The 26,558-nt window shown below is 41.0% G+C and overlaps 1 protein-coding gene and 1 long non-coding RNA gene across 3 annotated transcripts in view; one reads left to right on the top strand and one right to left on the bottom strand.

Annotated features, from left to right (window-relative positions):
• FGD6 (FYVE, RhoGEF and PH domain containing 6) overlaps positions 1-26,558 on the bottom strand; it is a 102,468-nt gene that overhangs the window by 25,006 nt on the left and 50,904 nt on the right. For both annotated transcript variants that reach the window (XR_013347765.1, XM_077832123.1), the window contains exons 6-14: positions 22,542-22,693; positions 21,339-21,495; positions 19,530-19,617; positions 12,378-12,428; positions 9,323-9,381; positions 9,149-9,220; positions 5,433-5,501; positions 2,950-3,033; positions 1,717-1,796 (exon numbers count right to left, since the gene is read on the bottom strand). Coding sequence is in view for 1 of the 2 variants with exons in the window: in XM_077832123.1 (XP_077688249.1) it covers positions 1,717-1,796; positions 2,950-3,033; positions 5,433-5,501; positions 9,149-9,220; positions 9,323-9,381; positions 12,378-12,428; positions 19,530-19,617; positions 21,339-21,495; positions 22,542-22,693 (812 nt within the window). In the remaining variant the exon portion in view is untranslated. The remainder of the gene's footprint in view (positions 1-1,716; positions 1,797-2,949; positions 3,034-5,432; positions 5,502-9,148; positions 9,221-9,322; positions 9,382-12,377; positions 12,429-19,529; positions 19,618-21,338; positions 21,496-22,541; positions 22,694-26,558) is intronic.
• LOC144273512 (uncharacterized) lies at positions 16,866-24,557 on the top strand. The gene is made up of 3 exons (XR_013347766.1): positions 16,866-17,243; positions 17,378-17,469; positions 24,466-24,557. It is a non-coding gene; the product is annotated as an uncharacterized LOC144273512 (long non-coding RNA).

Below are 26,558 nucleotides of genomic sequence, written 5' to 3'. Positions count from 1 at the left end.
ATTCCCATGCATCATTCTGAAATGTTAATTTCCCCTGAATAGTGAGACCAAACAAACCCATAATCTCAAATGTTAAGATTCAATTATATGTATATTCATTTGGCACCCCAATAACTTTAAGGATAATTCAGTGTTATTTCCATAGAGCATCATATTAGCCAGAGCAGAGATGGTATCATAGTCCTATCCTGCATTTGTGTCAAGGCTCTTCCTACATATTTGCGAAGTGCTCAGTCATTCTGGCACCTAGGCACCAAACGTCTGAATTTGCACTGACTGCAGCGTTCAATGGCAAAATTGTCACGGACTTCAACAGGTGCAGAATCAAGCCTTATACTCTGAGAAATGCATCTTTCCCCCAATATGAAAAATATCTGCATTAGAGATAAATGTAAATACATACAACACTTCTTTTCAATCCCCAGTTATAAATTACTCAAGCACAACTGTGCTACTTCCTTTGGCCACTTGGACAATGCTAAGTCGGGTCCCTCTCTATTCGAAACACTGTTTTTGTGCAGACATCCTGAAGTCAACAGATGCAAGGTCACAGAGAATGACAAAGCCCACACTAATGCTGTTTTGCAAAAAGAAGAGGGAATGTACCTTTGCTCATTGACATCAGTATTGTCACAGCGGAGAGAATGTACAACACTCATGGCTCAAATTCTCTAAACAGCTAGAATAGGAGAATCAAGCCTTTGGAAAAGACAGCTTCACAAAGGCAGATAAGAGCTTTTCTACAGTAATTTAGTGGCAGTGAATACTCTGACATATTTTCCTAGAGCCACTGATTTGATTAATATATGTGGGAGCCAAAATGTGAAAGAAGATTTGGCCAAAGTCCACACTGTCTGTTTTTTATATGTTTCAATAATTTAATGCCACCTCTACTTTGCAGCCTCAAAATAGAATCTGTTTCCTGTTCTAATGACATCTGTGCTACAGCTAGAAGACCCTCTCCCTCAAACTTATATCATAAGCCCTCGTTATCACATCAGTATTTTATTGCTGGATTTCATGTCTCCCCTTGTTAATGCTAAAAAGAGAAATGTCGTCACTTAGCAGTAACTTTCGAAGAGAAGCAGAAACAGAAAAAAAGGTCAGAATTAAATCTCTCTTTTCAAAGCCTAAAATAAAACCACTTAAGTGAACATTTTTAGACTTACGTTTTTTAAAAGGGGTAGCATTTTTTCTCCTCAAAAGGTAGCAAGAAATAATTCTCATAGTGTATTGGGTAACTTGAATAAAACTCATACTTTCTGTCTTTTCAGTCTGGTGAACAGTTAAACAATTGTAATGGTGTGAGCAAAATTCTGATACAAATGGTAGTCATTGCCCAGACAGTTTAAAGATTAACCTCCTTTGGTACAGAATCTGAACTTGGGGGAAGTTTTCCCTAGAAATCAAGGTGACCTGCAGAACAGTGGCATTACATGAATTTAAAAACTCATTAGCTATGACTCTGTGATCATCTAAAATAACACAACTTAAATAACATGAGGAGAAGGGAATTGAAACTAGTTTGTCTTCGTTTGAGGAACCCTCTACAAATTCTCCATGGTTCTAGAGTTACTATTGTAAATGAGAGCAACTTCCATAGCACAAATACAAAACAATGAGTGTAAGCTTAGACAACATGCAGCTCCATAGTTTATGTATTGTATCTGAAAAATGTGTGCTATTTAATATACATTATTTGCTTAGGATATTTACCTTGCTGAGAGTATGAAAGATCGCTCTACGCTTTCTATGTTCAACTCATTTTGATAAGCTTCCTGGGTTGGTTTTCTAACCTATAGCGGACATAGAAAACAACTCTTAATGAAAATGAATCAATAGGACTTCAAGGAGATACCTGTAACAGGCGAACTAAAGCAATAGAATTTTCTCTTGCAGAAAAAGTGGACAGGAAATATCACAACAGTAGGAGCTCACGCACCAGCCCATCACTTCTGAAATCCTGAGTTTCAAGTGTAACTGAGTTTATAGGTTGAGTGTTTATGTAGCCACCCCAGAACATTTGCTGACATCCCAAAACACAGCATGCAGTCTTGTAAATAGTCCCTCATGCTGTCTCCTGTGAATCTGGACCTCCAGCTGAACTTGGCCCTCTTCTCTGGCAGCATCATGGATAAGACACTTTACTGCTGAGCAGGAGCAGAAGGCGTTTGTCCTACTGCACCAGTGCCCCCTAACAGCTGTGTCTGCTTATGTCTGTGTACATAACAGATGTTTCTTGATACAGCTCAGGATACTCCAGCTGGGCGACGGCTGGACACAACACTTTTTTAGAGGGGTTATAGGAAAGGTACAGTTAAAAAAAGAGGGGAGGAGGTCAACTTTGGGGTCTTTTCATGAAGGCCTCAGATTGTAGCCCTCTTAACGCCTGTATTTTCCCTAGGATTGGCAGTCTTTGGAGAAACCCAGCCGTGGAGGATTTTGCTCACCAGAAAGTTCTCAGGCAATCAGAGGTGTGTGTTTTTTGAGAGCAGGCAAAAAGGTCAGAATGGCCATGAGGCAGGGGAGGAGCAGCCATACATACATAAGTTGGCAGCCTTTGTTTCAGGGAAGCCTAAGTCTGGACCCAAGGTGGTTAACATTAAGGTGCAATAGTAGAACTGCCTGAGAAAGCCTTCCTAGGCCAGCCAACACTAATCAGGTATTTAGGCAGTTCTCTCTCTCTGTTTCTCCTCTTTGATAGAATTACAATTCTCCTCTTCTTCCAACTGGCCCCCAACAATAAATGCATTTTAAAAAGGACAGTTATTAATGGCCCAAAAGTCCACACCATGCAACAAAGGTTGTGTGTCTATCACGGATCTTAATATAAGCAATTTATAATATTTCTTTCCAACAATAAACTTACTTGTCTATGGAAAAATTACATGCAGGAGTTAAAATAAGTTTCGACAAAAAGTTGCCATAGCAGAGATCTCAGAGACTCACCTTCATTCCAGCCAATGAAAGCATGTTGTTGAGTTTATACATGCCAGACTGTACTGGAGTTGTATATAACAGAGCATCATTAAACTGCAATATAAAACACACACACTTTAAATGGCTAAAGGATTAAATAATAAAAAGATAGTTTCAACTATAGCAGGGGCAGGCAAACTTTTGGCCTGAGGGCCGCATTGGGTTTCTGAAATTGTATGGAGGGCCAGTTAGGGGAGACTGTGCCTCTCCAAACAGCCGGGCATGGCCCGCCCCCTATCAGACCCCCCCACTTCTTGCCCCTGATGGCCCCCCCTGGACTCCTGCCCCATTGAACCCCTCCTGTTCCTTGATGGTCCCCCGGGGATCCCTGCCCCATCCACCCCCCCTGCTCTCGGTCCCCTGACTGCCCCTGGACTCCCCTCCCCATCAACCTGCCCTCCTTCCTGACTGCCCCTCCCGGGACCCCTGCCCCAACCACCCCACTGCTCCCTCTCCCCACAACTGCCCCCCGCCGCTCTATCCAACCCCTCATCTCCTTTCTGACTGCCCCCTGGGACCGCTACTCCCATTCAACTCCCATTCCTGGCCCTCTGACTGCCCCAACCCCTACCCACGCCCCTGACCGCCCCGCGAACTCCCCTGCCCTCTATTAAACCACCTCCCTGCTCCCTTACTGCACTGCCTGGAGCACCGGTGGCTGGCTGCACCAGGACAGCCAGCCGCGCCGTGCAGCACAGAGCACCGGGTCAGGCCGGGCTCTGCAGCCCCACTGTCCAGAGTATTGTACCCCCCAGCGGCGTGGCTGCAGGGGAGTGGGGACAGCCTCCTGGGCCAGTAGCTCAGGGGCCGGACAGGACGGGCCCGCGGGCCGGATGCGGCCTGCGGGCCATAGTTTGCCCACCTCTGAACTATAGTGTACTGAAATGTATGAAATTTGTATAGAATGGATACACATGCATTGAAGGTAGAAATTTGGAGTCTAGAAATGTGTCCTCTACATGTTATTACTTTAGTTTGGATTCTGAGAAGAGAGTTCTATTTACTTATAACAAATTTTCATGTATACAACGTAGGTAAGAATATAGGTCTATTAACATTTTAGTTATGTAAACATTTTTGTCACATTCTCTGCACAAAGACTTTTTAAAAGCTGAAAGGAAATTCCCAAAATAAAAAAGCTACTTATCAATGAAAAGCACAATATTTATGGGCAAACTGGGAGTACTGATATCAGGGAATAGGCCATTGAAACCCATAAGGAACAGTTTCTTGCAAATAAAAAGTTATATTACACACACACAAACCTGCATTCAGAGAACATAAGTAAAGTTGCAAAGTCAAGCACCCAAAAGTTAGGAAATGCTAGAATTAAGGTTGCCTGTGCCTAGGGTAGTGTATGCATCTCTAGTTATTCTCATCACAAACGAATGCTGAACAAATATAAACAATGAAGAGCACATAGTGGTACTTCATATGGTACTCTGGACTGAAGCTTGGTTCTGGACTGCACTTTGTCGGAAATAGTGCAAAAGGCTTCACGTAGGGCTTGTCTACACTACCCACCAGATCAACAGGCAGTGATCGATCCAGCAGGAGTCTATTTATCGCGTCTAGTATAGATGTGATAAATAGACTGCTGAGCGCTCTTCCGTCGACTACGGTACTCCACCAGAATGAGGAGCGCAAGCGGAGTCGGCAGGAGAGCATCACTGCACTAAGTCGACAGCTGAAGACACCGTAGTAAGTAGATCTAAGTACGTCAACTTCAGCTACACTATTCATGTAGCTGAAGTTGTGTATCTTAGCTCGACCCCGCGCGGTAGTGTAGACAAGCCCTAAATTTGAGGAGCTGCTATATTATTTGTATTACACTAGCACCAGCTAAGATGGTGCCCCGTTGTGCCAGACACTGCATAAACATATAGGAAGAGTCAGATCCTGCCTCAAATTGTCTTGTCTATTTAGACATAAACTGACAAAGGATGGGGAGGGAAGCAGACAGAGAGATTGTGTGACTTATCCAAGGTCACAGAGCAGGTCAGCAGCAAGGCCAGGAATAGAATCTAGGACCCTTGACTCCCCAACCCAGTGCCCAATCCAAAGATATACTATAAACGTTTTAAAAATGTGACAAGTAATGCTCTGGACACCAGATTTTCAAATCTATTAGACTTCAAAGGACTAGAGTAGTAGTCTCAGCTTTTCAAAACCTCAGATTCTTTTCTCAAAAAGTTCTTAAAAACAGTGACTGAATTTTGGTCAAACAGAAATAATTTTATAACTGGGATTTTTTGTTTATTTTTTAGTGTACACAACTCACTTTGCTAAACCACACTGAACACACCAAACAGTGATACAAACTGCATATAAAATGCTCAATTTTTTAAACAGTCAGCTGAAGTTGCCAGTTATTTATATTTGTGGTGTGAATGTTTCTACCACTATTGAATTACTCTGGCATTAGGCACATAGAAATGTACATGGCATCTTACCAGAAAAAACATTCGCGGCTGCATGACCTTCCTGGAAAGCTTCATCAACGTTCCTTCTTTGAGAAAGACCTGGCAAGTTAAAGAAGATAAACAAATATTGCAAAACTTAGCTTTTGAGAGCACAAAAACTGCAAGAATAAGCTTCTCTCTTTAAAATTCTTATTCATTTAGTGCCATAGATGTGTTTAAAATTTCATATAAGACATGAAGTAAAACACATCAAGCACAAATGATCATGAAGAAAGATTTCCTGTTCTGGAATACAAAACTTGGAGACTAGCCTTTTTGATAAACCTGTTATTAAAAATGTACTCCTGCATAATTAGCCCTAGGTATCTTTATAAATACAGTAAATATAAATGGATTAATAAAAGAGGAATTTATTGGAATTAGAAGATCTGCTTAGCAAAATATAAAACTAATACTTGGACACTGGAAGAAGGTCCCATCTGCAATAAATGAAAGGGCCTCACTATCAACTGACTTAGCTTCTTATGAGAAGTTGATACTTAACTGCAGACAACATGCAACATCCAGAAGATATGGACTCCATGTTTAAATCATATAAAATTGCTAACCTATTACATATGGAGCTGCTCATACCCTTTTCAGAGGCTGAGCAACAGTGCTCCCACAATTGCAGCTTATGGACAAAATTCTGCAAACATCAGAACAAGTAACTTCACTCATGTGAGTAGTTTCACTGAGATCAGTGGGACTGCTCATGGCAGGGTGATTGAGAGAATAAAGATGGGTCCTGACATCTGTATCTCACTTGTTTAGTGTTGTACAAGTCACATTATGAATCAATTTAAATCTCAAATAAGAAAAAATCCTAAGAGGTTCCACTGTAATTACCAAGCTTCTGCTATTAAAATGTAATTGGGACAAAGGTCTCGATCCTGTACTTGAGAGGAGCTGATCATCCTCAACCCCCAATGAAATTCACAGGGATTGTGTACTTGCACTGGAGGGTGGAGTTTGCTCTAACTTATTTTTAAGTCTTTCCTCTGACTTCTCATGTTCCAACTAAAGTCGCAACAATGTGGTGACAAAGCTTGCAGTATAACTGCTAACAAAATGCACAGAACGATAGAATTGTAGGACTGGAAGGGACCTCAAGAGGTCTTCTAGTCCATTCCCCTGCACTCAAGGCAGGACTAAGTATTATCTAGACCATCCCTTACAGGTGTTTGTCCAACCTGCTCTTAAAAATCTCCAACGATGGAGATTCCACAACCTCCCTAGGCAATTTATTCCAGTACATAACCACCCTGACAGTTAGGAAGTTTTTCTTAATGTCCAACCTAAACCACTCTTGCTGCAATTTACGTACATTGCTTCTTGTCCTATCCTCAGAGGTTAAGTAGAACAATTTATTATCCTCCTCTTTATAACAACCTTTTATGTACTTGAAAACTTATGTCCCCCCTCAGTCTTCTCTTCTCCAGACTAAACAAACCAAATTTTTTTAGTTCTTCCCTCATAGATCATGCTTTCTAGACCTTTAATCATTTTTGTTGCTGTTCTCTGGACTTTCTCCAATTTGTCCACATCTTTCCTGAAACGTGGCACCCACAACTGGACACAATACTCCAGTTGAGGCCTAATTAGCGCAGAGTAGAGTGGAAGAATTACTTCTTGTGTCTTGCTTACAATATTCCTGCTAATACATCCCAGAATTATGTTAGCTTTTTTTGCAACAGCGTTACACTGTTGACTCATATTTAGCTTGTGATCCATTGTGACCCCCAGATCCCTTTCTGCAGTACTCCTTCCTAGGCAGTCATTTCCCATTTTGTATTTGTGCAACTGATTGTTCCTTCCTAACTGGAGCACTTTGCATTTGTCCTTATTGAATTTCATCCTATTTATTTCTAACCATTTCTCTAGTTTGTCCAGATCATTTTGAATTTTAATCCTACCCTCCAAAGCACTTGCAACCCCTCCCGGCTTGGTATTGTCTGCAAACTTTATAAGCATATGCTGTATGCCATTATCTAAATCACAGAAGAAGATACTGAACAGAACTGGACCCTACTTGATATGCCCTTCCAGCTTGACTGTGAACCACCGATAGCTACCCTCTGGGAATGATTTTCCAACCAGTTATGGACCCACCTTACAGAAGCTCCATCTAGGTTGTATTTCCCTAGTTTGTTTATGAGAAGGTCATGCGAGACAGTATCAAAAGCTTTACTAAGGTCAAGATGTACCACACCTACTGCTTCCCGCCTATCCATAAGGCTTGTTACCCTGTCAAAGAAAGCTATTAGGTTGGTCTGACACAATTTGTTCTTGACAAATCCATACTGACTGTTACTTATCACCTTATCTTCTATGTGTCTTCAAATTGACTGCCTAATTATTTTCTCCATTATCTTTTTGGGTACTGAAGTTAAATTGGCTAGTCCGTAATTCCCCTTCTGATAGATGGGCACTATATTTGCTCTTTTCCTGTCCTCTGGAATCTCACCCATCTTCCATGATTTTTCAAAAATAATCGCTAATGGCTCAGTTATCTCCACATGTGTACGTGTGCAGGACTTCATGTTCGAAAACTGTTAGGTTTTCATAAAAAATTTTTCCTCAAAAATTAAATGGAAAATGTCTTGGGAGTAAGGACTCTTATTCCACCATCAGCACCAACTAAGCAAGGGATCATTTTTCTCACAGACTTTAAGACCGAAAGAGACCATCATGATCCTCTAGTCTGAGCTCCTGCACATTGCAGGCCACAGAACCTCACCCACCCACTCATGTAATAGACTCTTAACTTCTGGATGAGTTACTGAAGTCCTCAAATCTTGATTTAAAGACTTCAAGTTACAGAGAATATCCACCATTTACTCTAGTTTAAACGCGAAAGTGACCCATGCTCTGTGATGCAGAGGAAGCTGAAAGCTCCACAGGGTCTCTGCTAATCTGACCTGAAGGAAAAGTCCTTCCTGACCCCATATATGGCAATCAGTTAGACCCTGAGCATGCAGGCCAGACCCACCAGTCAGATACCTGGGAAGGAATTCTCTATAGTAACTCAGAGCCCTCTCCATCTAGTGTCCCGTTTCTGGCCTTCAGAGATATTTGCTGCCAGCAGTTGCAGATTAAACTTATCAAGCTCAGTCTTGAAGCCATAGAGGGGATAGTATGATGAGACTGGCTACAATGGCATGGAGCCAGTCTCATCATACCATCCCCTCCATAAATTTATCAAGCTCAGTCTTGAAGCCAGTTAGGTTTTTGCCCCCCCCGCCCCCGCCTCCCCCGGGTCTCCTTGGAAGGCTGTTCCAGAACTTCACTCCTCTGATGGTTAGAAACCTTCCTCTAATTTGAAGCCTAAACTTGTTGATGACTAGTTTATATCCACCTGTTCCTGTGTCCATATTAGTGCTTAACTTACAACTCCTCTCCCTTCCTGGTATTTATCTCTCTGATGTATTTATAGACAGCAATCATATCTCCCTTCAGCCTTCTTTTGGTTAGGCTAAACAAGCCAAACTCTGAGTCTCCTCTCATAAGGTAGGTTTTGCATTCCTCTGATCATCCTAGTAGCCTCTCTCTGCACCTGTTCCAGTTTGAATTAATCTTTATTAAACATGGGAGACCAGAAATGCACACAGTTCTCCCTGCTTTAACAGTAGTTATATATACTTAGTATCACTTTAGTGTGCAGTTTCCTTGCTGCTATCTGCTGAATGCTCTTTTGCAGAACTTACCCTTCCTGGTTGAACAATCTCATGATGCCCATTTAAACTGTATTGAATCTGCATGAGCTTCTGAAAGTTATCCTATGTGAGAAAAAACACACAAAAATAGAATTGCCTTTCAATTTAATGAAAATGCATTAGACAGCTTTAGCAGACATCAACTTCCACAATTATGATACTTACTCCCTGTTTCATGATATCATTGGCATGGTTGGCTACTTCTATGACAACAGCCAGAGCACCTAAAGTGTGAAGGAACAGAATTTAGGTATACAATCTAGCCAGCGGTTCAGTGTTCAAAAACATGTTGCCCAATTCAGCTGGTGCTAAGGGGCTCAAGAGTGTGACCCAAAGCTCACGGAAGTCAGTGGGAGTCTTTCCATTGCCTTCAGTGGTCTCTGGATTAGGTCTTAAAAGCTGCGTCCTTGCAAACCACCATCCATTGTGGCAGCGCTTTTCTGCCATGTTAGCCACCAAATTTCTTAAAGTTAACTGAAATGACGGCACTCATTTTGCCAACAAAATTAAGCTCACACTCAGCTTGCCTTACTCACACAACTAGTCCCTTTTACTACAAGGTGACCACTTGTATAAGTAATTGTATAATGTGAGCAGGATTAAGTCCCAGTGTACACTCAGCACAGGGACTCAGCCAATAACCATCTTTTTCCATTGCACACGTTTCCCTGAAATGTTGGTCACAGAATTCAGAGGACTTCCAGTGGAGCTATCGCTGTATTTTCAATTTTCTGTCTTTGGGTTTATTGCTGACTAAGATTATTTTCAAGTTTAAAATCCCACACATTTCTTTTTAAGTGTCAAATGTTTTGTACCCAAGTGGTTTTGAAAATGTAAAATCTCTAAAAGGGAAGAGTTACCCAAGACGGAAGGCAGTTTGGTACCTCTGTATTCAATGAAAAAAACCCCTACACAATGGAAAAGCGTTTCAAATTACTGCAATAGGATGAAAGGAGCATGTGAATTACTGCACAGAGCAGCAGTATTTCATACAGAATTCAAATCTGCAATTCATTTAACTGCAGAAAACAGATAAACTCACTTTACTGAAAGTTAGCACAAATAACTATGTGGTGACAGACTAAGATACAGATCACCCTCTGAACCATTTGAATGCAATTAAGCATCCCAAATAATGGAACTTTTATAGGTTTAGAGATGTCCAGAAATACTATCACTAGGCCACTAAAACCAAAACACTATTTTTTCTTTCTATCCTGGTATTTAGACAGGTCTCATCAGTGTAGCACTTGAGTTCCTGGACATACACATCCAGAACTGTTCAGTTCTTAGCGAGACGGAAAATAGGTTAAAACATGCAATTGCCAAACTTCAAAAGGTACAGAGGTGTTTAAGGCCTGAGCTGGGAATTAAGTGGAAGCATGAACTAGGAGCTCCCACTTAGATTGATGTAAGGAGCATTTTGAGGTTTTGTTTCAAGTGTCTTTCACATAGGAAACAAATACAGCTTCCAAATAATCAAAAGGCATGGAAATACCGAACACGCCCAATGAACATAATACTAGCAAGATCAGGAGGTCTTTAAACTGAGGGCCTCTCAGAGAGTCAGCTGCACGTGTGGAAGCTGAGCCACAGGAATTCTCTATCCAAGGAAAGCTGGAATGAATTGGCTCCAAATAAGATACAGGTGGCTGAACATTTCTTCAAACCGCCTTCAGAGATCTGGTATGAAAACAAATCCACGCCAAAGTATTCACTCATTGACTTCAGGAAAAATTAAGACTGATGAATCCTATGGTAAATTGGCTGGGATTCACAGAGGAAGATTTAAGGTCACATTATCTTTTATGGTATTGTGATTCCAAAATAAACCTTAAGATTTTGAAAGTCTAATAACTATACTCAAGAGTAAATAATACATGAAGTGAACAGGTGTAGGAAATGGTATGAAAACTGTTTTTGGAAAGAAGGCTCCTCTCACTTTCTAATGTTGCACTACCTATAAGGAGTAACCCATCTACAAGAAAGCACAGAGGTCCCTGAGGTGACCTGCAGATATAGTTTTGAGACACCTAGCCCAGATAGGTCTTTATTTACACAGTTAAAGGGAGACAGCCAATTTCACTATTCCATTTTGACTTGTTTTTTAACCTACTGTTGTCACAAGCAACACCTAGATTACTAAAAATGAAAGATGAGAGGATTTTTTCATATCTAGATTTAGTTTGTCGTCTTCATAACATTTGACAGTTCTTTCATTGTTTCCCCTGTACAGCTACAGTTAAGTTTCCCTATTTGTCTTTGATATAGCAACAAAGGACAGAAAAACATTTTAGAATATAAGGAAATGTGATTGCTGAAAGCACACAAGTTTGGCAGAGGAGACTCAAGAGAAGGTGCAGACCTGACACTACTTATAACTCATTTTTTGAAATTGACTAGATTTCAAGTGTCCAGTGTTGCATTAGTGCAGGGGTCTCAAACATGCGTCTTGGAGTTATTTTCTGCGGCCTGCCATAGGTGCCGACTCCACTGGCAGCCAAGCTTCAAACATTACTGAGTGTCTATATTTTATTAAAATCCCTCTTCGCATTACAGTTCTAAAAAAGTTAATACATTGACTTTGATTAGCATACAATATTACTCTTATTTTTTTTCATTTTTGACTATACTTTTGTATCATTGTATGAAAAGGTTTCAGTGATGTGGCCCTCGGGCCAATGTACTAGTCCTCATGTGGCCCTCGTGGTGATTTGAGTTTGAGATCCTTGCATTAGTGCTAGTTTATTCATATCTATTATCAATGCATGGAAGTTACTGGCTCAGCTAACACTGAAAAAATGAAGACGTGAAACAATCTTTACCTATTTGCCCCCCAAAAGCTGCTCCCTTTGTATATTCAGAGTCATTATTTGCTTGCTTAAACCACAAAAATAGATCCTTCTTAGTTCTACTAACACTGCAGAGCCAAACCTGGTGATGATGAGAGTGCAAGGAGGAAAGAACTAGAGCTTGAATTTCAGTCCCTGAATTCATTTTACAGGGACAGCTTTTTTTACTTGTAAACTTTGAACATTCTTTTTGGGGGAAAAAAAACACGGAACCCTTCAACGTCTCTTTTCATAGTAACATAAAACTGAATAAAAGTATATTTACTGGTTCACTACATTATATGCATCGAAAGTTAAAGTTTAGAAATATTCTCATTTTTCATCTTTAACAAACTTTCTCTTTATTTAATCTACAGAACTACATTTACCTTGAGTATCCCTATAGTCTGCTGAGTCTTCTAAAAGATTCTTCAAATAATCTGCATAAGAAAGAAAAAATATTACATAAATATGTTGGGAAAGAACCAGTGTTATAAAAAGGGGGAAAAAAAGCATAAAAATTGCTGGAAAAAATGTTCTTTTGGGTAGATGTGTGCAATAAACTATAGCCCCTAATGGATGAAAAACAAACAACCAATCAGATGAAATATCACTAAAATACTTGTTTTTGGAGTGTAACAGAAAATGTAATATCAACATCAGCCCAGCTACACAATATCTGTGCACAACACAATATTTACACTGAATGTTTCAGGTAAAAAAAGGAATGATGAGCAGTGAAATAAGTAAAAAAATGTGTTGCTCTATTTTACTCAGGGAGAGAGTTCACAGAAACAGTGTCTTCAGGCAAATGACATAATTGGTATAGGTGTTATATTTCAGAACAAATCGATGAGCAGCAGTTATCCGTTAATTATTCAGTGTGACAAAAGGCATCTATACAAAGCTATACCACATGCACTTATTTGTGTTCAATTTTGTATAGGTCATGACAGATTTTGAAGATTACAAATGTTACTGTAAAAAGAAAAGGAGTACTTGTGGCACCTTAGAGACTAACCAGTTTATTTGAGCATAAGCTTTCGTGAGCTACAGCTGTGTGCATCCGATGAAGTGAGCTGTACCTCACGAAAGCTTATGCTCAAATAAATTGGTTAGTCTCTAAGGTGCCACAAGTACTCCTTTGTGTGTTAGTACCTAACCTGATTGTAATAAATAATCAGTATTAGGCAAAAGAATGTTCTGGTTGTTTTATTATGTGGAAGAATTTTTGTTCCAATAAAGGAAAATAAACTATCAAATTTTGATGTGTGTTAGTTTGGTTGTGATCAATGATAAATCTAGGTTTCAGAGTAGCATCCATGTTAGTCTGTATTCGCAAAAAGAAAAGGAGGACTTGTGGCACCTTAGAGACTAACCAATTTATTTGAGCATAAGCTTTCGTGAGCTACAGCTGTGTGCATCCGATGAAGTGAGCTGTACCTCACGAAAGCTTATGCTCAAATAAATTGGTTAGTCTCTAAGGTGCCACAAGTACTCCTTTTCTTAATGATAAATCTAGTCTTTGCCCACTAGATGGCACACCGAATCCACAAAATATTTCTTGCTTTGAGGTTTTCAATCTTTACTTACTCACCAGCAACCACACACCACATAACAAAAACACTAACCCAGGAACCTATCCTTGCAAGAAAGCCCATTGCCAACTCTGTCCACATATCTATTCAGGGGACACCATCATAGGTCCTAATCACATCAGCCACACTATCAGAGGCTCGTTCACCTGCACATCTGCCAATGTGATATATGCCATCATGTGCCAGCAATGCCCCTCTGCCATGTACATTGGCCAAACCAGACAGTCTCTACGCAAAAGAATAAATGGACACAAATCAGACATCAAGAATTATAACATTCAAAAACCAGTCGGAGAACAGTTCAACCTCCCTGGACACTCAATTACAGACCTAAAAGTAGCAATTATTCAACATAAAAACTGCAAAAACAGACTCCAACAAGAAACAGCAGAACTGGAATTAATCTGCAAACTGGACACCATTAAATTAGGCTTGAATAAGGACTGGGAGTGGATGAGTCATTACACTAGCTAAAAACTATTTCCCCATGCTAATTTTCCCCCTAGTGTTACTCACACCTTCTTGTCAACTGTTTGAAATGGGCCATCCTGATTATTACTACAAATTTTTTTTTCCTCCTGCTGATGATAGCCCACCTTAATCGATTGGTCTCGTTAAGAGTTGGTATGGCAGCCCCCATTTTACCTATCTATTTTCCTACTGTATTTTCCACTGCATGCATTTGATGAAGTGGGCTTTAGCCCACGAAAGCTTAGGCTCAAATAAATTTGTTAGTCTCTAAGGTGCCACAAGAACTCCTCATTCTTTCTGCTAAAATCACTAAAACTAACCTTAAATGCCACACAAATTGGGAAAACCAAACATATTCCCCTGGAGATTCCATTTCCTACAATATTTAATCAGAAAGCATAATGTACCACCAAAGGCACTGCATGTGTCACATTTGCAGTAGGCATCTGTTCTATATATTCTAAAGTTCTAAAGTGGTTAGAGTGCAGAAGAGATGCAATAGAAACTTTCAGAAAAATATACAATCTTTTATAAATAAATGATAATAAATATTTACATATATATATTTAATTAGTGAACGTATCTGCATTCTGGCCTGAAAGTTTTGTGGAGGATGTAGTGAAGAGTAAGGCATAAAGGTCAGGTGAGGGTGTGGAGAAGGAGCAGTAGTAGGTAGGTTCTACTCTAGAGGGAGGGAGAAAAAGAGAAAAGATTGATCCAGCTAGATCAGAGGAAAACCACCATTTTTTGCTGAACCTGAAGTTTTGTTTTACCATTAGTGGGCACCAGCCAATGTTTGTTTTTTTTAGTACTTGTCTCTTCCATGACACTAAACTCTCTCCCACAACAAAAAACCAAGTTATTTCCTTCCTCCTTTATATATTCCAAGAGAGATTTTTGCTGTGATAGCTACACAAAATAGTTAATCAAGTCTTGTATTTTTAAACCAATTTGGTTAAACTGGTGAAAACCACTATAAGAACATTTTAAATTCATATCAGCCATTTTTAAACCAATTTATCTGAAATTGATTCCTTACTTACATAAGTTAAAAAGCCATTTTTAAAATTGATTTAGCTTACATCAATAAGGAATCAACTTAAGATAAAATAATGTCATTTTTAAACCAATTTAATAGCCACATAGCATTTTTAAACCAGTTTAACCAAACTGGTTTAAAAATGCACACACCTGTAGCTAAACTAGAGCAACCTACTGCACAGACAAGGCCAAAGAATGGCTAGGTAGAAGCCCTATGGGATAGTAGTAATTTATTTTTAAAAGTTGGTTGCATGTTTTATCCCTCTCTCCCAACCTTTGCATAGTGTTCATCTTCATAGACTGTGAGCTCTCCAGGGCAGGAACTGTGTTTTCCTATACACGTTGTGCATATTTTGTGCACTACTATAATCCAAAATAACAAATCAGAGTTGAAATACAGTGTGGGTTTCCATCACCAGGGACTGAACTCGGGACCTCCTGAACTAAAAGCATGAGTTTGTACGAAAGAGCCAGGCTTTGCAACTGGCAGCTGTAACAAACTTGCATCCTCTGTGGATCAGGTACAGTAGGGGACACAATGCACACTGACCATTGTGTTATGATAGCACCCTAAGAAAACTATCCATTGTGAATGGCAACATAAATTTAAGACCCAAAAGTGATCTTAAATTCCCCGTGTAATAGGGACCCAAATAGGGAACTAAATATTTCTTGGCATATACATGCTTTATGGCATACATTAAAGTTTTGTCCAAGATAAACAAATGAACAACATTTTATATGTTTCAGAGTAGCAGCCGTGTTAGTCTATATTCGCAAACATTTTATATGGCGCAATTCTTTTGACAGGTACTTTCATTCACGGACAAAACTAGAATTAAAAGTGCCAGAGAACTAAAAGTGTCAGAGAGACTTAAGACAAGTTTCAGCATAAATTTATTTATTTGAAACTCTGCAGTCAAAATTAGAGTCTTGCTCTTATGTTAGGGCTCTATGGAGTATCCAATTAAATTTGCAGCTGCTAAATGCTGAAATAATATTTATGTAATTTTGAACTTAACACTCCTTTGCACATCTGGCTAATAGCCTCTGTTCGTGGCTAAAATCTATAGCTTCAAAGTAGGTTTTGAACAGATGTTTCTAATCTCTCATTTTCCATGAATACACACTGAAAATTCTGTGCTTACAACAACCTTTCAGAGTAGCAGCCGTGTTAGTCTGTATTCGCAAAAAGAAAAGGAGGACTTGTGGCACCTTAGAGACTAACCAATTTATTTGAGCATAAGCTTTCGTGAGCTACAGCTCACTTCATTAACCTTTCTGTGGTTAATGCCATCAGACTATTACACAGAAAGGTTTTTATTGATATGGATACCATTATATTTTGCTGAAACACTATAATTTAGTACAAACTTACTTAACAAGAACAAGTATATGAACAAAATCCAATCAATGAAACTAAATCTCTTAACTTAAAAAAAAAAAGACTAGTGATCACTATTTAAACAAAAAAATCTGAATAAGTCAAAATCAAGCATTATTTACAGAAGATATACAGAATACTTAGAACAAAATATAGCAACCAGAGATGAACTATTTATTGTAAGTGGAATTTCTAAGAGGGGAAGGATGAGAGATATGGTCTAATTTTCTTCTTCCTTCCTATTGCCTGACTTGAAACAGGCTAAAGGAAGCATAAATATAAATCGCTGAAACCTACTTTTTTAGCTCTCAACTTGCCAAGGCCCTAATTTGCAAACAGAAAAAATATATTTATTCTATGTTCCTCACATGATGTGGGTTTAAGTGAGATAAGCAGCAAGTTTGTGCAGGAGACACATTTGAGTCTACAATGATGGCTATCCCTTGATATGATGGACAATTGAGAGATGATAGATACAGCAGCAGGGCATAGTACAAAGACAACCATAAAACACAGAAATGGAGGGTGAGGATGTGCACTGAACGGAGACAGAATCAGCAAGGAATGAGGAAGAGAGAAGGGAAAGGCTGAGAAAATGAATGAAGTGATAAGAAGGAAGAGGGCTCATCCCAGGACAGCATGGAGGACGTGAATATTGCACAGCCTCGAGTGATACAGGGATTTGGGAAAGGGGCAGTAGGGAAGAATTTCACTCCTTTATTTTCCTACTAGACAGCAGAAGTTTCTAACTATCCGTCACAGTAAGTAATCCTTTTAATACTTGTTATGTAAGAATCAAACGATTAGTGTGTAGAGAAGTGAAAGCCCACGTGAGCAAATGGAGGAACCATATAATTTGACAGGAATACAGATGAGATGCTCCTCTCTTTTGCAGATTTATGAGCCCATCTGCCTCCGACATTGACAGCTCAGGAGTAACAGTATCAAGAGGCAGCAATCATCTTGTAAACTGATGCTACTGCAAAGGTACATGGAAACAGGAAAGTGGAAATGTATCATAAAAACAAGGCTAGCCTACTGACACAGAGTGCTTAGATAACATCGAGAAGGAAAACCAGCTGTCGACACCAAGAGGCCCAGCAGCTGCATTTCACTGATAATTTTTTTCCTCTCCCTGCCACAATTTGCCCACTTTGTTTCCTTATGCATCTACAGAATAGGGAATTTTGCCATTGGCTTTGAATACAGCAACTTTATCATTTAAAATTACCTTCATTCTTGTTTCACTCATGCTGCCCAGCGCATTCTGATGCTGGGCCCAAGTACCTTCCGTGTGTTCTGAAGTCCCAGCAGTGCAGGATTTTCATGGAGACCACCCAGTATTAAGCAGAGGTGCTTTAAATGGACAGACAGACCATCTAGCTTCACATGGGGGAGGGGCAAATAATCCCATTTTATGGCCAAGGCAAATATAATGCAATGTGGATGGATATTGCAGGCTGAGCAATAGCAAGGGAAGTATAGCTCTCCCTTTGAAGTTATTTTACTGTTCCTTCCAAGAACTGTTACTAAAAAATAATCAGCATAGATGAGAGTCTGATCTTTGAGCTTTTCATCCCTCCCATGGAACAGAGAAAAATTCTGTTTAGAAACCAAGACCCTGATCTTGCAGTGTGATCCCTGCTGGTAGCCACAGGATCAACAAGGCTCTACATGGGTACAAGATCTACCTTCACAGATCCAATTGCATGACTGGGGCCCTATGGTATCAGCCAGATAGAAGAGGATTTACAAGACTAGTGTTTTCTATGAACTTCCTCCCTCATCTCCTGCATTTAGAACCAACGATAATGAGGATTTTAAAGCCTTTGAGCTATGGGGTTTCTGTCGCAACTGCATTTATCAAAAAGGTCTTTCCTCCTCCCTACCTTTTGGTTCCACCCCTTTTAAGTATGCCTTTGGTCTCTTTTAGAAATCGAGACACCACCACTGAATTTGGAATGAATAGCAGTCCCCCTGCCATGTCTAAAGTTAGTGTCCTTTTAAAATAAAATGATCAGATACCTTTTAATAAGCTTTTGCTTTTCCTTGTATTGTAAGAGAAGTAAACATTTCCCACTTACAAATAACCTGTTTTCATAGGGTTTTCCCTGCCTTCCCTCTTTGATTTTAATGCAACTGAAAATAAAGGGGTTATTTTTAATCATAACTTTGTGGCTGCAATGTAATAAGCTTAATCTGTACTATGCAGCAGCATCACTGATTTAAATACTGCAGGAGAAATGGCATTTCTTGGTTAGCTGCTGCAGAGCTGGAAAAGGGTCATGGAGCATTTTATTTTTGTAGTTACCACATATACAGATACTATTTTTAAATTTCTCAGCAAGGGACAGTAGCATGAAAAAACCAAAAACTAAATATTTAAGAACTCGAGAAGATTCTAAATCCTTGACACTGTCCTTTATAATGCATGTTCCCTACATTCCTAAAACACATAACTTTATAAACCAAGCAACGGAACTTAAACCCTGTAATTTTTGTTAACAAGAAAACAAGAATTAGGTTATATTTTTGAGAAAGACAAGATTTCAGTGCACACAAAACATTTTCTTTAAAATCATGGCTAATTTCAGGAAAAAAAAACAGGCTTAGAGGATTTAGTACTTGGGTTAGAACTTATATTAAAAGAAAAATGTTTTGATTTTCAATTGTAAGGACCCCTTTTCTCCCTTCCCCATCCTTCTCACATTTGAAATCAATGCTCTTCCCCTGCTCCTAATGACATGATTGGATTCCACAGCTGTGGAAACAGAGCAAACCATAACAAGGTTTGATGTTTGTGACTTTTGCTGAATTTATCTACCAGAAAACGTATCACGTGGCTGGGAATAACTGCATTTTTCCTGCGTATTTTATGACTGCCAATATTACTGAGTAGAACTTCTAGCTGCACAGTACATTTTAAGAGAGTTTCATACATCTGTAATCAAGTAAATATCCTTTGCAAAGTGTTGTGATGGCCTAGATGCCAATTTCCTGGGACTTGTGAGGACTGGCTTTTAAACTTGTGAACAGCTTGTCAGTACCTGTCAAAAGCAGCCTGTACTGGGGAATCCTCTGAACTGGCTTGAGCAGATAGTGCTTGAGTGCCAGACTAGCACAGCGAGGACTCATCTGAAAGACAAACACCCAAAATAAATACCCACAGTCCTCTAATAGTCAATTATCTGCTACCCAAAGAAGTTGTGCCTCTAAACAATTGACTTTTACTCGTGTGCTGGAAAGGGATGCATTCTGCTACCCTGCTTAACTCCACAGCAGTACATATAAATGTGAGCTAAGTCAGCCCTCAGCTATGCACAAGTAACATTTATCTGTAGGCCCACATGCTACAGTATTGCTAGTAGCCAGATCTAATCATTCCTCCACACAGAAGAACACACATAAAAATAGTATGTCTCAAAAGTTAGGAAGATACGTAACAGGTAAACACTGGAATTCTATGCAAAATCAAAACATCTGTCTTTGTTCTAAGAAAAGAATGTTATGCATCTCCCTAGAAATAAGGGAAACCTGCCAGCTAGCAGTGAAGGTAACCTGGTGGCATCGCAATTCTGATCAATCAGACAGAACTGTAGGGAAGGCTGCAGCATTCATTACAGAAGTCTCTTTAAGTGGTACAAAGCCCAAAGACACAACAGAGAGATAAACCTTTTTAAAGGGTCATGCTCCAACATGTTTTAATCATCGTAGGTTGGGTGATTTGGCCCTCTCATCACTTCTTCCAGTTCGAATCGCCTGAAAATCATTTATTAATGCTACTCGTACATGAGGAACACTGACAAGAAGCACTTTCACTAACAGGGATAGGTTTTATCTCTTTCTTTGGTAATTGCTGTCTTGTTTTTCTCTCTCCTACATTTCTTTACTCTCTTCTCCTCCACACTTTAGCCTCCTTCCCCCTGTAGCTTCCCAAGTAGCTTATCTAGCCACGCACACACCCAACACATCGAGCAATGCCTGGAAGCACCTGATGCTGGCCATGCAAAGCAGGCTTACATTTGTGCGCGCTCACCTAGTGGGGCTTGGTGAGAAACAGGCCCTCTGTGACCAGAAGATAGCTATGGCTAAGTTATGACTTCTCTGCTGGAAAGGAACTATAACAGTACTGAGCTCAGCAGTTGTTTACTATGTCAGTCTCAACAATTCATTCATTTCTGAATTAATCTCTGTCAAAATAATGAATAACCCTCACAAGCGCTCGGTGATGTTTATTCTGGATTGCATGTTTAGAGTTCACACCTCTTCTCTGATCGGTTTTCCAGGGAATAAAGTGAGAGGCTGGCAGGGGTACTTGGCTTTTGCAGGATTATTGCATGTGCTCGGTTTGAGGGCATTTTGGAAGAGGAATTGGTTTGTTTTATTTTCAGGTTTGCAGCTCAAGAAATTCGCTTTCCCAGGTTTCCATTCCAAACCAAACACAGGACGTGAAGAACTACATTCTGCCCTCATTTTTACTCTGCAACCCCAATCAAATCAATGAGTTTACAATGGTAGAAGTCAGTGCATAATTTGACCCAGACACTTAAACTTTTAGAAGCGACTAATGATTTTGGCTGTCCATCTTAAACCACACTAAAGAGGCCTTATTATTAGAAAGTGCTGAGCCTTCTGAAAATCAAGTCCCTTTGATATGTCTCCAATTGGACACCCAAAACCACTAGTCATTTTTGCAAACGTAGGCCACAGTGGTTAAATTCTCCTTCGTCCTACCCACTGGTCCCCAACTGGGACCTAGAAACAAAGAGGAAAAACTAAATCTTTGCAGCCTTACAAAAGAGCACCAGAGATAAGAAACGAGAAATTAAGATCTCTCTTGCAAAAGAAGATGATACCTCAAAGTCTTTAACCACAGCAGCAAAACTAGGGTTCTTCTTGCATTGTTCATCTAGCAGCGCAACATTCTTATCAAATTCTTTGATATAAGTTGAATACATCTTTAAGTAGGGTCCTTTTTTCACAAATATATCAGCGATTCTTTGATAATCAATCCTGAAAAAGAGAACAAAGTAATTAAAACAGCACATAGCTACATAAAAATAAATCTATGATTTAGAAACCAGCAAAGCTAACATTCTCAGTCACTTTCGGAGCTCAGTAGTGGATTAAAAAGAAGGCTTATTAAGTAAACAGCTAGTGCAGTGGTGGGCAACCTGCAACACATGGGCTGCAAGCAGCCCGTCAGGGTAATCCACTGGCTGGCCACCAGACAGTTTGTTTACATTTGCACGGCCGCCCGCAAATCCCAGCACTTCCCTGCGGCCCACGCCGCTTCCCGAGCTCCCATTGGCCAGGAATGGCAAACCACGGCCACTGAGAGCTGCGGGTGGCTGTGCAAATGTAAACAAACTGTCTGGTGGCCCGCCAGCGGATTACCCTGAAGGGCTGCAAGTTGTCAACCACTGATCTAGTGCTGATCTCACTAGGCAAACCAAAATGTGCAGGTTAATTTTGTTGTTGCTGTAAATTCTTAGCTTCTCCTCTCCAAATGAGATAAGCATTGATGTGCTGGTATCTCATCCTGCAAAGTGAAATAGGGAACTCAATTTTCAAAACACTCACAATTTAGTCATGTGCCTATGGCCAAAATGTTCAAAAATAGGAACCTAAAATCAGGCTCCTGGATTCACATTTAGGCACCAGATTGAGGCCAATGGAAGTGTGAATGTTTGGCACTTTCAAAAAATCAGGCCACTTACTTAGATGCCCAAATGCAGATTCAAAGAAGCTTAACTTTAGGCTTCTATTTTTGAAGAACTTAGCTTTGGTCCAAAATCCGGTTGCTCAAATAGGCATTTACATGCATATGTACAATTAATGCACCCAAATGTCAATTCCAGCATCTAAGTGTGGAATTTAGATGCCCAGTTAAGGTGTCCTCATTTGAAAATTAGGTCCTTAGGCTCAGAAGTCAGCTCTGGAGTCTAAAAAGCACATAGATCACAAAAGAGCAAACTTCTGCTGACAGTAAAATTCACTTTACTCCACAGTTAAATATTAAAACCATGGAAAAAAATTGCACTCTTATTGATCATTACCAGTGAGACAGTCTCTCTTCTAATTCTCTGAGGAGGTCCTGATTAAGTTCATACAGCTGAGGTAGGTAGTACAGGATCTGATTCAGGATCCTTTCCTCAATCACTGGCTTTCCTAGCTGCCTGGAAGCATGTGCCACTGCATCCCGGAAATCCTGTTGGAGTACAAAGAGAAAAAAAAACAACCCTCACTGAGAGACTGGCCTTCCGGCAACAATACATATGACAGTATTTCCCTTGCAGAAATGCTGTGGAGCGTTACCCATTACAGAGGGTGAGATGGTACCATCTGTTTTATGTTACTGTGTGGCTTTAACTCAGGGCCTGTCAACAAGGGGAGTTATTCCCAGTGCCGCCAGAACTTTTGGACGCAAAAGTCACATTCCTGGGTCCATGTGCTGAGTTTGAACTAGCCCTCCAGTGCATGGACATCAGAATGAGAGCTGCATTGACAGTTGAGAAGCAAGTCAATTGCTGTGATCACACTGTGGAAGCTTGCAATGCCAGACTCCTATTGGTCAGTGGGAAATCATTTTGAAGCTGGAAAATCTACAGTGGGGGCCATTCTCCTGCAAGTGTATGGGGCCATTGTTTCCTGCTACACAGGACTGTGACTCTCAGCAATGCGCAGGAAACAGTGAATGGATTTGCAGCAATGGGGTTCCCGAACTGTGGTGGGGCGACAGACAGCATGTATATCCCCATTTGTAGGAAGGTGGGCTGGTGCCAGAATACATCCACAGAAAGGGCTACTTTTCCATGGTTATGAAAGTATTGGTGAATCACTGAGGGACATTTCACCGATATCAATGTGGGCAGGTCAGGGAAGGTGTGTGACACTTGCATCTTTAAAAACACAGGCTTGTTCAGAAAGCTGCAAACAGAGTCATTCTTTCCTGACCAGCGGATTACTATTGGTGATGTTGAAATCCTGGTTCAATTACAATTAATGGTGCTTTCCGTAGCACCAGGCATTCTGCAGTATATGTTATCAAGTAATAAAGATCAAATTATTTCCAAAAAATAAAAATTTATTGCATAAGAAAAACAGTGCAAAGACTATTGTGCAGTTAAAAATGATACAATGCAAACTTATAAAATAAATGGAACAGAACTTTAAAATTAGAAGGCTAGAAAAACATTCATGTCCAGTTCAGTCCATTTCTGTCAAACATACACCAGCCATGCGAAGCTGTGATTTTCCTTACTGTCCCCTGGCGTGGGGTGGCAGGGATAGGGATGTGGCCCATGATGTCATGTGGAAAGTTTGGAGGGAGTTGGGGTAAGGAGCTGCGGAAATATAATTAATTCCTCACTGACTGCAAAGGAAGGTGAGCCCAGGATCGTTGGACCCATCGGTCAAGAAGTTGGCAGCATTTGTGTTCGCTGACTGAGAACCCCCATTATGCCCTGGTGCATCTCCCGCTCCTTTTCCTGCTGGGACTTTCTCCTGTCTGCACTTTCCTTCTCCAGGCTGTCTGCTATATTCACCCTCCAGGCCTTCTGGTCAAGATCCAGTGAAGCACTGGCTTTCAGGATCTTGCAGAACATGTTCTCCCTCGTCCGCTTCTTTCTCCTCTTTCGGATCAGGCATGCCGCAGGTGTGGAGGGGGAACCCCTCAAGGCTAAAAGGAGCAGCAACAAAAAAACCAGACAGATATCGTATTTATAATCACAACAAAAAGCGAAAGATAAGGGAGGGGAGTGCTGAACTTATTCCCATAACATTGTAAAATCAGACCTGCTTATTGACACTTCAGGTTTGAATGCCTCTGCGCAGCACAGTTGCCTAGCTGCCACACCCATGGTGACTATGGCCTGCTGGAGGGAAGAGGAGGAGGGAATTATTCAGTTGCATAAAATAAAAAAAAAAAATCGGCCCATAAGTACAGGGCAATGCACTGAATACTAGCACTCTTTTCCACAGGTGCCATACGCCACTAGCCTGTTTACTGCAGTGATCGTCATAGTGGAGTGGAATGGGACAGTGTCCTACAGAGGAGGAAGAAATAAGGCAGCCATCTCCAGAAACCTTCAGGAAAGGATTGCGGAGTTCCTCCGTGAAAGATCTCAACAACAACTCTCAGGAGGATACAAGGGACATCCCTATGTACATAAACAAGCTGCTTCACATCTGTCTCCCACCCTCTCCCCCGGCTTAACCCTACAGGGGAATGAAAAGCAGATGATAACTCTACCACTGTTTGTTGTATCTCTCTCTCTTCTCCTAGGAAGAAAATGGAAAGCAAGTATCTCCATCCTGCCAACATGGGGCTGGGTCGGGTGCCATTTTCAGGTTTAAGGGTGAATGCATGCACACACTTACCCAAGGTTCCTGCCCCTAGATCAGGGTCATCCATGCTTGGCTGGCAGGACTAGAATGAGATGGAGTCTCAAAGAGATTCTGGCTCACTGCATGGCTGGAGCACCTGCCACGTGTCCCTCCTCCTCACTGTACACAGCAGGGGTATCTTTCACATATTCCTCCGAGGCAGCCACGCTGGTCTGAGGATGGCGGTGGGGGTCTCCGACAAGGATGGCATGCAGCTCATTGTAAAAGCAGCAGGTCTGTGGCTCAGCACCAGACTGACTGTTGGCTCCCCTGGTCTCGTGGTGTGCCTGTTGCAGGTTCCTTCATTTTCATGTGTCACTGCTGCTGATCCCTGTCGTCCTCTTTCACCTGTATCCACCCTCTGTGCAATCTTTTCGTAGCGGTCAATGTTTCTACAGCTGATCCGTAGCTGTGCCTGCAGAGGCCCTTCTCCCCACAGGCCCAAGAGATTCAATTTCTCCTGTCTGCTCCAGGCAGGAGTGCGTCTAGAATGTGTAGCCAACAGAGTGGGTTGGGCAGTTGCACATAACAAAGGAGAGCTGTTCGGTGTGCTCACCAAGTGGGACGATCAGGAAAAAGCCATTTCGAACATATGCAGGCGGTTTTAGAGTGGGGGGGGAGGGATGATGATGGGCGGCTTACAGTCTCCATGACCCCCAGAGTGGTCACTGTTGGGCACAGTGGGGCAGCTGCTGGAGGACTGTTAGCATCAACGTAGGTTGTGCAGTGTCTGCGCTTGTTCTGCATTGACCACAGTACATTGACCATGGCTCAGTGCCATTCGGGGAGGTGGTTTTACTGTGTCACCGTAACAGGATGCCAACGTTGGCAGAAGACAAGTTTGAATGTAGACACATGCACAACTCTGTCGACTCAACAAGACAACTTACGTCAGCCTCACTTTGTAGTGTAAGCCAGGCCTAAGAGAAAACCAACCAAATGACACTAGAGCTGTCAGGTTTTTCTTGTTTGTTCTTTTTTTAATATCATAAATAGTTTGGTACAATCAATATTTACCTACGCTGGGAACACTGATCACTCATCCCAGAAGGTGGTACATTCTCTATGCTACAAAAACCTCCCGAACAGACCAGGCTATCATGTTTATTTGGTCCTCACTGAACATATAGGGTGAAAAACCTGGCCCCACTGAAGTCAATGAGAATTTTGACATTGACTTCAATGGGGCCAGGATTTCACCCATGGGTCCCGAGTACCTTTTCCACCACTTACAATGAAACTTACACAATTTTTAAAAATCTTGTAACACCAGTGTACCTTACTTAAACTGCTGAATAACTCTATACGATATGAGCTAAGTCAATGTCTAGGATGTCACAGGGAGGAAAATCTGAACTACAGGCAGTAGGCTCCTAGAGACTCCCAGAACAACTCTCCCCTGGAGGCGAGTGCTGCTGGGGTGGAGGAGGGTGAGAGGACACGTCACAGCCATCCATACCAGCTCTCTCAGTTAACCTCTCTAGGCCCATCCACCCAAACATCCCTGTCACCATCTCCCAGCAATATCCCCACAAGCTCCAATCGCATGGTTCCATGGGTCACAAAAGGCTGGGATTCAGTAGTTTGTGGCAAGAAACTGCAGGTGGTTTTTGGGCAGGGAGTAGAAAGGAAAGGTCAGGAACTACCGCATTAAAGTTTTTTAAAAAAAAACAAACAAACAAAGCAGA

Source organism: Eretmochelys imbricata, chromosome 1 (genome assembly GCF_965152235.1).
Source record: "Eretmochelys imbricata isolate rEreImb1 chromosome 1, rEreImb1.hap1, whole genome shotgun sequence".
NCBI classification, from domain to species: domain Eukaryota; kingdom Metazoa; phylum Chordata; order Testudines; family Cheloniidae; genus Eretmochelys; species Eretmochelys imbricata.
Note: the sequence above shows the minus strand (reverse complement) of the source record. Positions and strands in the feature narration are given on the sequence as shown.